This window comes from Lampetra planeri, chromosome 3, assembly GCF_965212315.1.
Source record: "Lampetra planeri chromosome 3, kcLamPlan1.2.h2, whole genome shotgun sequence".
NCBI classification, from domain to species: domain Eukaryota; kingdom Metazoa; phylum Chordata; class Hyperoartia; order Petromyzontiformes; family Petromyzontidae; genus Lampetra; species Lampetra planeri.
Genome location: NC_136109.1, coordinates 6,074,001 through 6,086,816, shown reverse-complemented (window position 1 = coordinate 6,086,816; position 12,816 = coordinate 6,074,001). Strand labels below are relative to the sequence as shown.

The 12,816-nt window shown below is 51.0% G+C and overlaps 2 protein-coding genes across 2 annotated transcripts in view; both read left to right on the top strand.

The window, feature by feature from the left end:
- LOC144734356 (uncharacterized) overlaps nucleotides 1–9,769 on the top strand; it is a 56,765-nt gene extending 46,996 nt beyond the window's left edge. Inside the window, exon 14 of the mRNA XM_078616463.1 lies at nucleotides 9,661–9,769. Within this exon, the coding sequence (XP_078472589.1) occupies nucleotides 9,661–9,746 (86 nt within the window). The 3' untranslated portion in view covers nucleotides 9,747–9,769. The remainder of the gene's footprint in view (nucleotides 1–9,660) is intronic.
- Nucleotides 1–12,816, top strand: part of LOC144736816 (uncharacterized) — a 674,279-nt gene that overhangs the window by 148,268 nt on the left and 513,195 nt on the right. The gene's annotated exons all lie outside the window — the stretch shown is intronic.

The window sequence follows — 12,816 nt, the reverse complement described above, 5'->3', positions numbered from 1 at the left end:
GCGAACCAACAACTCGCTTCTCAAGTGTTGTATGTGTAAGAGAGACTCGAACGTCATTGTCAATAAGGACATGGTGGTAGGTATGTTTGGAATATGAGGCTGAGATAAACATACAGTTGCTCAAAGACAGTTGCAACGATTTCAAGAATTACAAAATGAAAGGAAGTAGCAATCCATAAACAGTTGGGAGCTATGGTGTCACGGTACCAGAACTATCATCCCTGCCATTGTGTCATCTACAATGAGCTGTCAAGATGCTGTCGATTCACTTCTCAAATCCCAGCTCCCAGCTGTGTGTCATGAGCCATCACAGTTTTACGTTCCCCTCTGTGGACTGTATCATCATTTATAATTATCAATGCTCATTTTATGTTTTAAATATTTTATTTCCTGACAACTTATTAAATACAAGTAGACCTTGCTTAACGCTCAAGATGCGTTCCTGGAGAAGTGAGCACAAATTGAATCGGCGCTAAAAGGGGTCATTATACAATTGTATATATTGTGATGTGTTCCCAACAGCGTTATTTCTTTTGTATGAGCAATATGAGGGCTTCATTGGAGTGTAGGGGTGTTAGAGAGAGCCCGTTATGCATGGCAGCCTATGGTAAACAAACACAGTGGGCGGGGCTACGTGAGTGCACGGACAGGTGCCCTCTACGACGTCCGCGCTTCGGACGTTACGATCCCCCGGGGCCCCACCCCTCAGGGAGGGGGGAGTATAAAAGGGGAATGTATCGGGGGGCTCGGGAGTGATGTGTTAGCCAAGAAGAGAAGACGGAAGACGTCCTAGATAGAGCCCTGGTCTCCCCCTGGTACGCCGTCCTTGTCAGGACCGCGCAGGCTCGAGCCAGTGGCGTGTTACCAGAGTCAGAGCCAGTGCTGGTCTGGACTCTGAGTACCGGGCCCGACTGACCAGTGTCGGGCCAAGATAGCCTCCCCTAGTCCACGAGAGGAGGACTCTGAGGCAGGCTAGGGTTAGCTAGGAGGTGTGTCCTCAGATAGACGGGTGAGGGGGCCGATACCCCCTCAAGTGTGTATGTCACAAAGTATGGTGTTAAATAAACCAGTGTGCCTCCAACTATCCGGTGTGAACGAGTCGTGAGCGTTACTACATCTGGCGTCAGAAGTGAAACAAAGTACGAACATGGATACACGCCGGACGACTCGAGTTGGGGTACCAGAGGCAGAAGACACCTCTGCAGTCGGAGGGCCCGACACGGCTGAAGATGCCATCGACCAGCCGGGGTTGGGCGCGTCCGCGCCACAGCAGCTGGAGGAAGGGGAGCCGTCGACGGAGGGGCTGAGGCAGGCGCACGCGAAGCTGGCCGAGCTGCTGTACGCCGCAGCCGCCATGCTCGACAACATCACGTGGCTGGGGGCTGCGGGACCGCCACGGGGCGACAGCAGCCAACGACCACAGCGCCTTCCCGCCATTTCAACGGGGCAACATTTTGAAACTCCCGCCATCGCTGCAGCTGCTGTTGAGGGCGTGGCCGCTCTAAGCATCGCGTCCAACGGCGGGAGTACAGTACCTGCCGCGTCACCACCCACGGGCGGAACGTCATCACGGGTGCGACCGGCGATGCCATCGCTGCTTCGGGCCGACGCTGAGTCAAGTGAGGGTGACGAGGGAGCGCGATCGTCTTCTGCAGCCGCTGCCTTACATCAGCGTCTGCCCCCGCTCAAGGAATTTGTGGGCGAGGATGGCGACTGGGGCGGCTTCCAGCGGAGCTTCCTCGCTCACCAGGAGATGGCACAGTGGACAGACGCCGAGGCTCTCCGCGCGCTGCCAGCACTCCTCGACAGCGACGCCCTCGCCACTCTAATGTCGGCTCCGAAGGAGAGGCGCTCGACGCTGCGGAAGGCGATGCTGGTGCTATCTGCAGTACATGGTCCACCATCGGACTGTCGCCAACTCTTTTACGATCGCCAGCGGGGGACGAAGGAGTCGCCCCTGGCGTACCGCACAAGCCTCCTGGCACTGGCGAAGGAGGCCTTCCCATGAATGGACGACGAGGGTGTCGACGCCATGGTGACAGAGAAGATACTTTTGCTGGCGGACGACTTAGACATCGTCATTGTCGCACAGGACGATGCAGAGATGTGCTCCCTCCAAGCGGCCCGTCTTCTCCACGCAAACTTGTCCTCTCAACGACGGAAGGCCAGCAAGGCAGCGAGCGGGCGTGCCGTCACTGCGGCCACCCTCCCGGTGGAAGCGGTTTGCTCCATCGACCATCGACGGCAGCACGGAGTGGGAGTGCGGGAGGACCGGGCCGGTTCAAGCCGTCTACAACATCCATCGTCGCCACCAGCGCTTCCACGCTGTTATAACTGCGGCATCCGGGGCCACGTCGCCTCGGGGTGCCGCTCTCCTCGGCAGCGCGGGACGACACCTCAACGGGACGCCGGCCCTCGTCACAAGCTCCACCATCATAATCCGGCGAGTCGCGGCACCCCTCATATTTGGCCCACGCACACGCCCGTCACACACTCAAACACCGCAGCGAAGGGGGGGCCAATATCGCGTACCATGGCACCAACACGCACCGCTCTGGGTACTCACATTGAACCCAGTCAGTGGTCCGTGTTGGCCCATCGGGTTGTAGCCGCGTCGTCGGGGTCGTCGGCCGTTGTGGGTCACATCGATGGGGTCGAGGTGCGCATCCTGGTCGATACAGGGGCATCGGCGACCATTATTTCGGAGTTGATTTATAACATTCTCCCTGCCCAGAGCCGTCCTTTGATGCCTGTTAATGTACCATTCTTTGCTGCTAACGGGGGTTCACTTGGCATCATCGGACAAATTCGAGCCCAGATTTGTGTCGGGGATATTAAATTATCTGGGCCGATTTTTGTTTCCTCCTCGCTGGCGGTTCCGTGCCTGCTGGGGACGGACTTCCTGGCCAAAATGCCGATTAGGATATTAATCGACCAGGGATGCATTGAGCTCCCATCGGGCCGACGCATGGCGTTTCTGCCATCCCCCGCTACGAGCCGGACGGCGTGCGCGACGGTGCCGGCGTTCGTAGATAGAACGGTGCGCGTTCCTCCGGGGGCGCAAATGTTGATCCCCTTGAAACTTCGGCGGCCCTTCGCTAAGGGCATTGGGGCTCAAGGGGTTCTGCTGGGACCGTCTAGGGCCGGGGTCAGTGGACCTAATTTACTCCCGGCCCAGACCATAGTGAGAGGGGAAGGAGAACCCTTCATCGCGGTCCTCAATGTGGGCTCGCAGACGGTGGTGGTCCCACAGGGGACCGTGCTTGCTCACGCAACGCCGGTGCCCTGTGAGGAACCTGTCGTGAGTCATGTCGGCGCTGTCCCTGCACCGCGACCACATTCGGACAGCGATGAAGGGTGGCTCGAGGCGCTTTGCGCGGGATCGACGGACCTGTCAAATTTAGAGCGCCAACGTCTTAAGACACTACTGAGGGAATTTTCCGACGTTTTCAGTCGGGATAAATACGATTTGGGCTGCACTCATCTGCTGCGTCACCATATTGATACGGGTGACAGCGCGCCAATACGCCAGAATCCTTTTCGGTTGAGTCCCGCCGAAAAGGACCATGTCAAATCGGCTGTTGATGACATGCTAGCCGCCGACATCATTTCTCCCTCCAACAGCCCTTGGGGAGCGCCGATCGTCCTGGTTAAGAAGCAGGACGGTTCGTTGCGGTTTTGCGTTGACTTTCGGCGCCTTAATAAAATTACGGTTGCCGACGCATACCCGCTCCCACGGATGGACGAATCGCTTGACGCCTTGGCGGGAGCGCGATTCTTCTCCACATTGGACTTACTTTCGGGATTCTGGCAGCTTCCTCTGGACGATGATTCAAAGCCTAAAACTGCTTTCCGTACTCCGCACGGCCTGTTTCAATTCAACCGGTTGCCGATGGGCTTACACTCAGCGCCGGCAACTTTCCAGCGGTTGATGGAATTGGTTTTGGCTGGATTGCAATGGGAGTCGTGCCTGATTTATTTGGATGACGTCATTGTCTTTGGCAAAACTTTTGATGAACATCTCCAGAGGTTGCGGGCGGTTTTCCTAAAGATGCGGGCTGCTAATTTGAAATTTAAGCCCCAAAAATGCCATTTGTTACGCGAGTCGGTGCGTTATTTGGGGCACATCGTGGGGCGCTCAGGTATTTCTACCGATCCCGCCAAAACGCAGTGTGTAAGCTCCTGGCCGACTCCCACCTCAGTGGGAGAGGTTAGGAGTTTTATTGGGTTTGCGTCGTATTATAGACGCTTCGTCGCTAATTTTGCGACTATCGCCAAACCCCTACATGCTTTAACATCTAAAGGGGTTCGGTTCTGCTGGGGTCAGGAGGAGGAAGCTGATTTTTGCTCCCTTCGGGACGCTTTGGTAAACGCTCCTCCCCTGATTTACCCTGATTTTTCAAAACCGTTCTTGCTCGACACCGATGCGAGCAACACGGGTATTGGGGGCGTGCTCTCCCAGGTGGTTGACGGCGTGGAACGTGTGGTTGCGTACGGCAGTCGGGTGTTGTCTCCAGCGGAGCAACGATATTGTGTCACCCGTAGGGAACTGTTGGCAATTGTCCATTTCATCCAACAGTATCGCCCATATCTGTACGGTCGGCATTTCACCGTCCGCACAGATCATGCGGCACTGCAGTACGCCCTGAGGGTTCAACAGCCATCGGGACCATTGTCCCGATGGTTGGAGGTCCTCCAGGATTACGATTTCCAAACCACATACCGTAAGGGCGTTCGCCACACCAACGCGGACGCTCTGTCACGCTTGCCAACCACCTCCGAGTGTGCATGCCTCCTGGGGTCTGGACGTTGCAGGCCTCCAGGGGACACGGCGGCCGCCAACGACGACGATACAGTGGTTCCTAATTCGATCGAACAACAGGGCAAAGATTCCCTGTTGGGGTTGCCCGTCATTGAATGGGGGCGCCTCCAGATGGAGGATGTCTCCCTCCTCGGGTGGCGACGTCGCGTTGGGGGTGCGGCGGGGGGAAAAAGAGGTGGTTCCGACGCATGGGAAATGTGCCAAGGTCTGCTGATGCATTGGGACGGGAAGTCACGTCGACATCGGCTGGTGGTCCCTACTGGGTTGCGGGGTAGGGTGGTATGGGCCGCTCATGAGCGCCTCCTACACCTGGGGACCCAAAAGACTCTCGCCTTGCTGCAACTTGATTTTTATTGGCCTGGCATGACGAGGGATGTTGGGGATTTGTTGGGATCATGCCCTCAATGTGCACAACGCAAACCGCCGGCACGGGAGTCTAACCCGCCCTTGCAATCGATCAAAGTGTCCAGGATAAACGAGCTGGTCGCTCTGGACATTTTGGGACCATTCCCCGCCACCCCCAGGGGGAATAGATATTTGTTGACTGGTGTCGAGTATTTTACACGCTGGCCTATGGCCTGGCCTCTGGCCAACCAGTCGGCAGCAGCCATCGTGGAGGCCTTTGTTCAGGGTTATGTCCTGGACAAAGGTGCTCCGGAGAGGCTGCTGACCGACCAGGGCAGAAATTTTTCCGGTAAACTACTCAGACAAGTCTGCGATCTCCTGGGCACAAAGAAAATTCGGACCTCCCCATATCACCCACAAACTGACGGGATGGTCGAACGTTTGCATCGCACCATCTCGTCCATGTTATCACAACAAGTTTCGGACTCGCAAACGGATTGGGACCTACAAATTCAGGGGGTCTTGGCGGCGTACCGGATGGCACCCCATGCAGCTACGGGGTTTTCTCCCTTTTACCTCATGTACGGCCGAGAACCAGACCCGCCTGTTCGTGCCCAGTTGCGGATCCCCGTGCCGCAGGGAAAAACTAATCTGGCTGACCACGTTAAATTTAATCTGGACAAATTGACCGAGGCACGGGATGCTGCAATGCAAAACTCTGACCTCCGTCAGAAGGCGAATGAGCGCCTCAGATTGAGTCGAGCGCACATGCTGCAGTGGAAGCCGGGGGACAAGGCATGGTTGCACTGCCCCCAGGTGCCACTGGCAACCTCCTCTAAACTGGTGCGGCCGTGGCGGGGCCCTGTGGAAGTGGTGGAGGGGTTACGTCCGCAGTGCGTGCGCATCAAGTGGGGGAAGCGGCGATGGTTCGTGCACCCCTCCAGATTAAAACCCTTCGCTGCGGTACACAACCCCACTTCACACGCGCGTGGCCAAACATGTGGGGGGTCGGCCGACTTGCTGGGTCCGTCTCCGTCGCTCTCACCTAATGCCTTGCCGGCTGTGCCACCTTCAGGAGCATCAGGAGTGACGGGCTCACGCCCGATCACCCCTCCTGCGGATACCGAGGGTCACGCGGAGTCGGATGAATGCTCACCCCAAGACGGACAGTCGCCACCTGATGGTCCGCCACGCGCGGTTACCCCGTGTGAGGGGCCCGCTGCAAGGACGCGCGCTAAAATGCGCAAACTGTTGTGAGGCCGGAAAATGTGTACATAGCTGTTGTGTTTATTGGGTGTTGTGTGGGTGGTGTGTTCCCCGCTCCTCGGATGTACATATGTTGGGTTCACCGTGTGTTGTGTGTGCGTGGTGGGTTCCCTGCTGATTGTATATAGGCTGTTTTTTTTTACGGAATTCGTATTTATTCAGGGGGGGTGCGACGGGTTGTTTCTCATCTTGTTGTTGCGTTCTTGTTCTGGTTCCTGTTATTGTTCAAAAATAGTGAGGCACACGCGCGGTCAGGGGGTCAAGGCACCTTTATTGTCAAATTTTTGTATGTTGGCAGCCGGGACGGCTGCATGCTATGCGGGGGGGAGTGATGTAGGGGTGTTAGAGAGAGCCCGTTATGCATGGCAGCCTATGGTAAACAAACACAGTGGGCGGGGCTACGTGAGTGCACGGGCAGGTGCCCTCTACGACGTCCGCGCTTCGGACGTTACGATCCCCCGGGGCCCCACCCCTCAGGGAGGGGGGAGTATAAAAGGGGAATGTATCGGGGGGCTCGGGAGTGATGTGTTAGCCAAGAAGAGAAGACGGAAGACGTCCTAGATAGAGCCCTGGTCTCCCCCTGGTACGCCGTCCTTGTCAGGACCGCACAGGCTCGAGCCAGTGGCGTGGTACCAGAGTCAGAACCAGTGCTGGTCTGGACTCTGAGTACCGGGCCCGACTGACCAGTGTCGGGCCAAGATAGCCTCCCCTAGTCCACGAGAGGAGGACTCTGAGGCAGGCTAGGGTTAGCTAGGAGGTGTGTCCTCAGATAGACGGGTGAGGGGGCCGATACCCCCTCAAGTGTGTATGTCACAACGTATGGTGTTAAATAAACCAGTGTGCCTCCAACTATCCGGTGTGAACGAGTCGTGAGCGTTACTACAGGAGTATCGGTAATAGCACTAATAATAATACAGATGGTAAATATTTAATAAATAAAAGTCATTATTTATTATTATAACATCAGTATTATGCACTGTACTCGTAAAGTACATGCCAGTGGTGGGAGACGAGGTTGCAGGAGCTGATGTGCTTCCAGTCCCCGGAGTCATTCTCAGAGAAGAGCTCCAGGACCTCCATGATCTTGTGGTGCCCTCAGTCTAAATCTGTGGTGAGGTTTATTTTAGGTGGAGCCTGAGACTCTTTCCTGGTCTTGTGAGTTCTCACCTGGCTAAACAAATATTTTGTTTTAAGAGTAATTGTGATCACGAATCGTGATAAGTCAATCGCAGGGGGTGGGGTCTGGTTGGCTCAGCGTACATCACTCTCATTGGCTGAGCTTAAGCACTATTTAGACTTCTTAATTTTTGTTTGTCAAAATGTTCTCCAGGACTAAAAGCGATGACGAAGCAGCATTCTACGGGGTCGGGCTGAACGAGGTCTGCCTGTAATAATTAAAGTTCACAAAAAATGTTCTAAAACTATCAGTAGTAAATTAAATAAGTGCTTTTGCATAACGTTTTCAAAACAATGACATTTTCTGACAGGATGAGCATTGTAGATTTTATAGGTTGCAAAGTTGCTATTATTAGAACACTTATGGGAGGCAATTAGAGACAACTAACTTTTGTTTGTATTTGAAGTCCATCAAAGCACAAAAGTACAGTTAAATTTTTTATGAAAATCACAATAATCGTGCTATGATATTTATTGTGTAATTTAAAACATCAGGGCATCTCTAGTGGCAAGAATAAACATGATTTATTAATTTTCAGGAAACCCAACATAATTATTACTTTTTGAGATTATATCTGCAGTAGTCGTGTTAATCTGTACAAATGCCAAGATACAGTCACTCGTCGCTTAACGTCGGGGTTGCGTTCGTGGAACATGCGACTTTAAATGAAGCAACGTTAAGCAAAACCTATTTACCCATAAGAAACAATGTACATACTTAACAGAATACACTTTGTTAACCTACATATTTAATAGAAAAACACTGGTGATTAACTGTAGCTATAAGTAGAGAAACGGTTAGGTTCGGTTAACACTCAACCAGTGATGGTTGGTGAGCTTCCTAGGGGTGGAGTGAGGTGCTGGAGCCACAGGGACACATCCAATGACTGTTGCTCAGCTTTATTTTTCTCTCATAGGTCGAGTTGCTTGTTGGATGGCACTGCTTGCATTACAACAAATGTCCATGCTTTGTTTATGATGCGACAGCTTTGAAAGCTGCAATGACATCCTGATTCATCACCCTGGCCTTTTAGTCCTGAAACAAACTTCGTAGCCTTTACCTGGATCACCACTAAACTGAGAGGAATGTGGCACTCATTTTGATCTTCAATCCACGGTGATAACATGCGCTCCATATCACCTGCTGCAAAGCGGCGTAACAATTATAATTTCGTTTTCAATGTCATCACCTTCCTACACATTGTGGCACTTGAAGCAGTATTATCACTTCTTGGTCTTGTAGCACTTATGTTGAAAACAGGATGGGTGAGCAGGTGGCCAGGACCAAAGACACCTGTGAAAGCCGACACGGCTCACAAATGTAAAAAGAAGTAATTAACAGCTGCATTATGTGGGCCCATCTTGAACCCAACATGTAATGGCGTCTGTGCTTACTGATGTAAATCGTGTTGTATAATGGGCGCCGCGATGGCGATATGTTATCTACAGCCTGGTACGCAGGAGGTCGTGATTTCGATCCTGACCTTGCTGATGCTGGCTCTATATTTGGAATTTGCGAGTTCATTCTTCCCGTGGTGGCCACTTGGAAGTTCTGATCCATTCGGTGTTGCCCTCAACATTTAGAAACATTAGTTTGGATCATTTGGCTGTGACTATAAATTCCCACGTGTGGTGATATAAACCACTTTGATGAGCTATCGTGAGTGGTCAGGTCACCTCTAAAAAATATCTCATAGCTCGGCGGGCTTTACCTGGTAAACAAAACAGTTTTGTTTCGTTTTATAAGACCATGGGTCTGGTTTCACGTATTGGCAGGATGGCTAAGGTTTTTTATATTTAGTGGAAACATTCTAAAGATTAAGTTTTAAAATGTTTTGTCCACATTACCATTGATGCTGCAACATCAATTAGGCCCAATGTCTTCAATGTGTACTGTATATTAATATTGTGTTGATGCAAATTATAAGCAATGTTTTGGTATCGAGAGATTTCGAAACCACTGAGATCACAGCCTCCGCGATGCTGAGTGTGATTCCATCGCACCCCGTAAATCAAATAAGTGTCTGACTGACAGGTGGTTTCTGCTCCAGGTGAACAACGCCAGTTTCAACTGCTGGATACTGCCGACTGTGAACTTCCCTACGACTATATCAGCATCACCCACTATGGCAGGTAAGGCTCTCGTGATCTCACCAGGTTGTGGCTTGACAGTCTGAGCCAGTGTCATTGCTCACAGCTCTCTGAGCAGCCTCATTCGTAATTAATCATATTGGGCATGCATTCTCTTATTCAGCTCTGTGCCACGCTGCATCATGAGTCGCTCCTAGTGGTGCTCTTGCATTGGACGTGAATTCATAACTCTGCGTGTAACAGTAGTTTATAGTCACGGCATTCTTGTCCTGGGGTTCACTGTTACTTCTCTGGTAAGAGTAAGCTTGTGTCAGGTTGAGCTGTTTATGTCTCTGGGTGCTTTTCACAGCGGTTTAATGCCACACAGGGTCCATCTTCTCAATTTGCATGACACAGAGCTCGGTGTTATAACGTCATCAGCATCTCTAGGGACCTTTGTTGGTGATGCCATCAGCAAAGGGCAGGGTAGTTGCATGCAGTGTAACGATAGCTGTCTACTGCCTACTCTCAGGGTTGTTCTGTGAGACAGTGGAGTGTGGGAGCAGGGAGACGGGCGTGTAGTGCGCTGGGAATGGTTTCCATGACTTTAAGCATCGTGGCACACTCCCTTGTTGTATAATTGCTGATTAATAACGCTTAGTTCAGCCTCGCCCAGCTCCTAGATCCTATTTATAAGACAGGTACAGAGCAAACTGATTACATATTCTGCATAATTAATAACGAATATTAATTTTACAAACCATAATTCATTCAATTTGATTTTCTAAATGCTGTAGAATGTGTAATGTGCACAGTTTTCGCGCATGTGCAGGAAGCCACAGACAAGTGGGAAGGCAGCCAGGAACAGCATGAACAATTATCCATGATCTGTGGCCCTATATTGGGATGTTTAGCCAACTTCATTAATGGGTGTTTATACATACCCACAAAGCATAACTAGAGGGTTGTGCTAAGATAAACGCTTGAAGGATATTAATAATAAACACTTCAGTTCAAGTGTGAAACTGTTATGATCATGGTTAAAAGCATTGCCTTATTTTGCACCTGAAATTATAGATTGTTGTTTAGAGTTATTTGTGATGCTTTTTGAAATAGTCATCAAAAAACCTTTTTAGCTGAATACCATGAATTGTGTAATTTAAATAGTGTACAGAGTGAGTACATCAGCTCATTTCACCCAATGAGTTGTGTGTTTATGTTGAAGGAATGCCTTCTCCGGTGATGGGATAAGCCCTACGATCATCCCTATACCAGAGACAACCACTATCGGCCAGCGGGAATGCCTCAGCCCACTGGACGTCGTTAAAATCCACAAGATGTACAAAACCGTAAGTATCGGGACAATGTGGCGGAATCTACAGCAACGTACGTGGGGCACTCAGTGTGGACGGCGTTGTTAGTGCAGTACTGGGGCAAGCACTGGGTGTAAAATATAATCGTGCGGCAAAGCGAAATTAATCGTAGACAACTCAGGCAGCGCTCAGCCAGGGTGCATCCGGCAGTTACAGAACGTGAACTGTGGGGTGCCTCACTCGGCCTGCTCTGAGCGAGTCATTTGCTGCTCTGCAGGGACCAGTAATCCACTACGGAGCAGAAACGATCCCACCGCTCGAGCACCGCATCGCAAACACGCACAACGTTCATGATGAGTACTGCCTTGGCATATATAGTAGGCTGACATTGGAGACGATGGTGCTTCTTCATCACAAAGAGAAGGCTGCACACGTACCAACCTAAGCATACGGACCCACAATAAGGGGTCACACGCGTACAGACCCACGCATGCGTGGGGGTCACACCTTATGCGGTGTGGCCCTGAGAACACCGAGGGAAGGTGCACCACGGCCGTTGCAGCCCTTTGGTTTTGTTTGTCCAACCCCATGCTTACCCAGCTGTCTGCAACCATCGTTTCAGGTCGGACCCAGTCCCCCATACCCCATCCTCCGGCCTGCCATTTGCTTTAATTTTTCCAACATATTTTTTAAAGCTTTTACCTATTTTCAACCTGAATTTAAACCCAACATTGAAACGGGGGATTTGGCACGCTCTGTTGCAAGGAAACAATCAACTTTTGTTTCCCACAAATTCCGATTTTGAATCAGTAAATTAATACCGTATTATTATGCTTTCCATTTTCATAGGTCCACTTGTGTGGTTCACAGGAGGTGAATTTGAATCCAAACTGGCCCGCTGTCCGATTGAGTTTGACACCCCTTATCTAGAGAAGCAGCAGTGGTGTGACTCCCTAGATTAACCTGCACACAGACAAACACTTACATGCACACACATTCATGATCACAACTATTGGCATTCACACTTACAAATATTGGCACGCACACACATGCAGACAAATACTCGCATTCTCACAAACACATGTACACACATGCACACACACACAAATACTGACACGCACACAAATATTGACACGCACACACATGTGCTTGCCTACTGGAATGCAAATATATGCACACACAAATACTGGCACGCACAGACATGAATACCAACATGCACACAACTGGCTGAATTTTGCTCCCAGGTTGCTATCGATTCACCTGCTGCATTTGAACCAAATCCCAGGCACATGAAAAGGGAGAGCCAATCTAACAGTGTGAATCAGAATTTCACAAAACGCTTAATGACCTTGGTGTGTTTACCTTTACTCAGATGGCGCAAGGAGACATTGCTAAAGCTGTTGCTGAGGTAAGAACATAACCTGTCCTTGTGTTTACAGGTCGATTTAACAAAGGTGTGCATCATTACTCTTTGGTTCTTTCGGTAAAGTCACGTAGGTGAAATAAAAATGAAAACAACTAAATTAAATCACGACGTTTCGGGCGCAACACAAGCGTCCGTCATCAGGTGGGGACAACCAACAGCAAAAACAGTAGCTGAGGTATGCCGAAGAGTTGGCTCTAACAAGGGTTTACATAGGAGCCAGGTACCATACCATAAGCTCCGTGGTGAGCCAGCGCTATCCATTTTCCCGTCCGTCAACTTTAAAGTCGTTAAATTAACAATCGAGCGCTATTTCTAATTATTTATTTATTTACTTACACCACTCTGCGAGCACCAAAGCTGACCAGGGCTTGCCCCTAGCAACGCACACGCGTTATCGG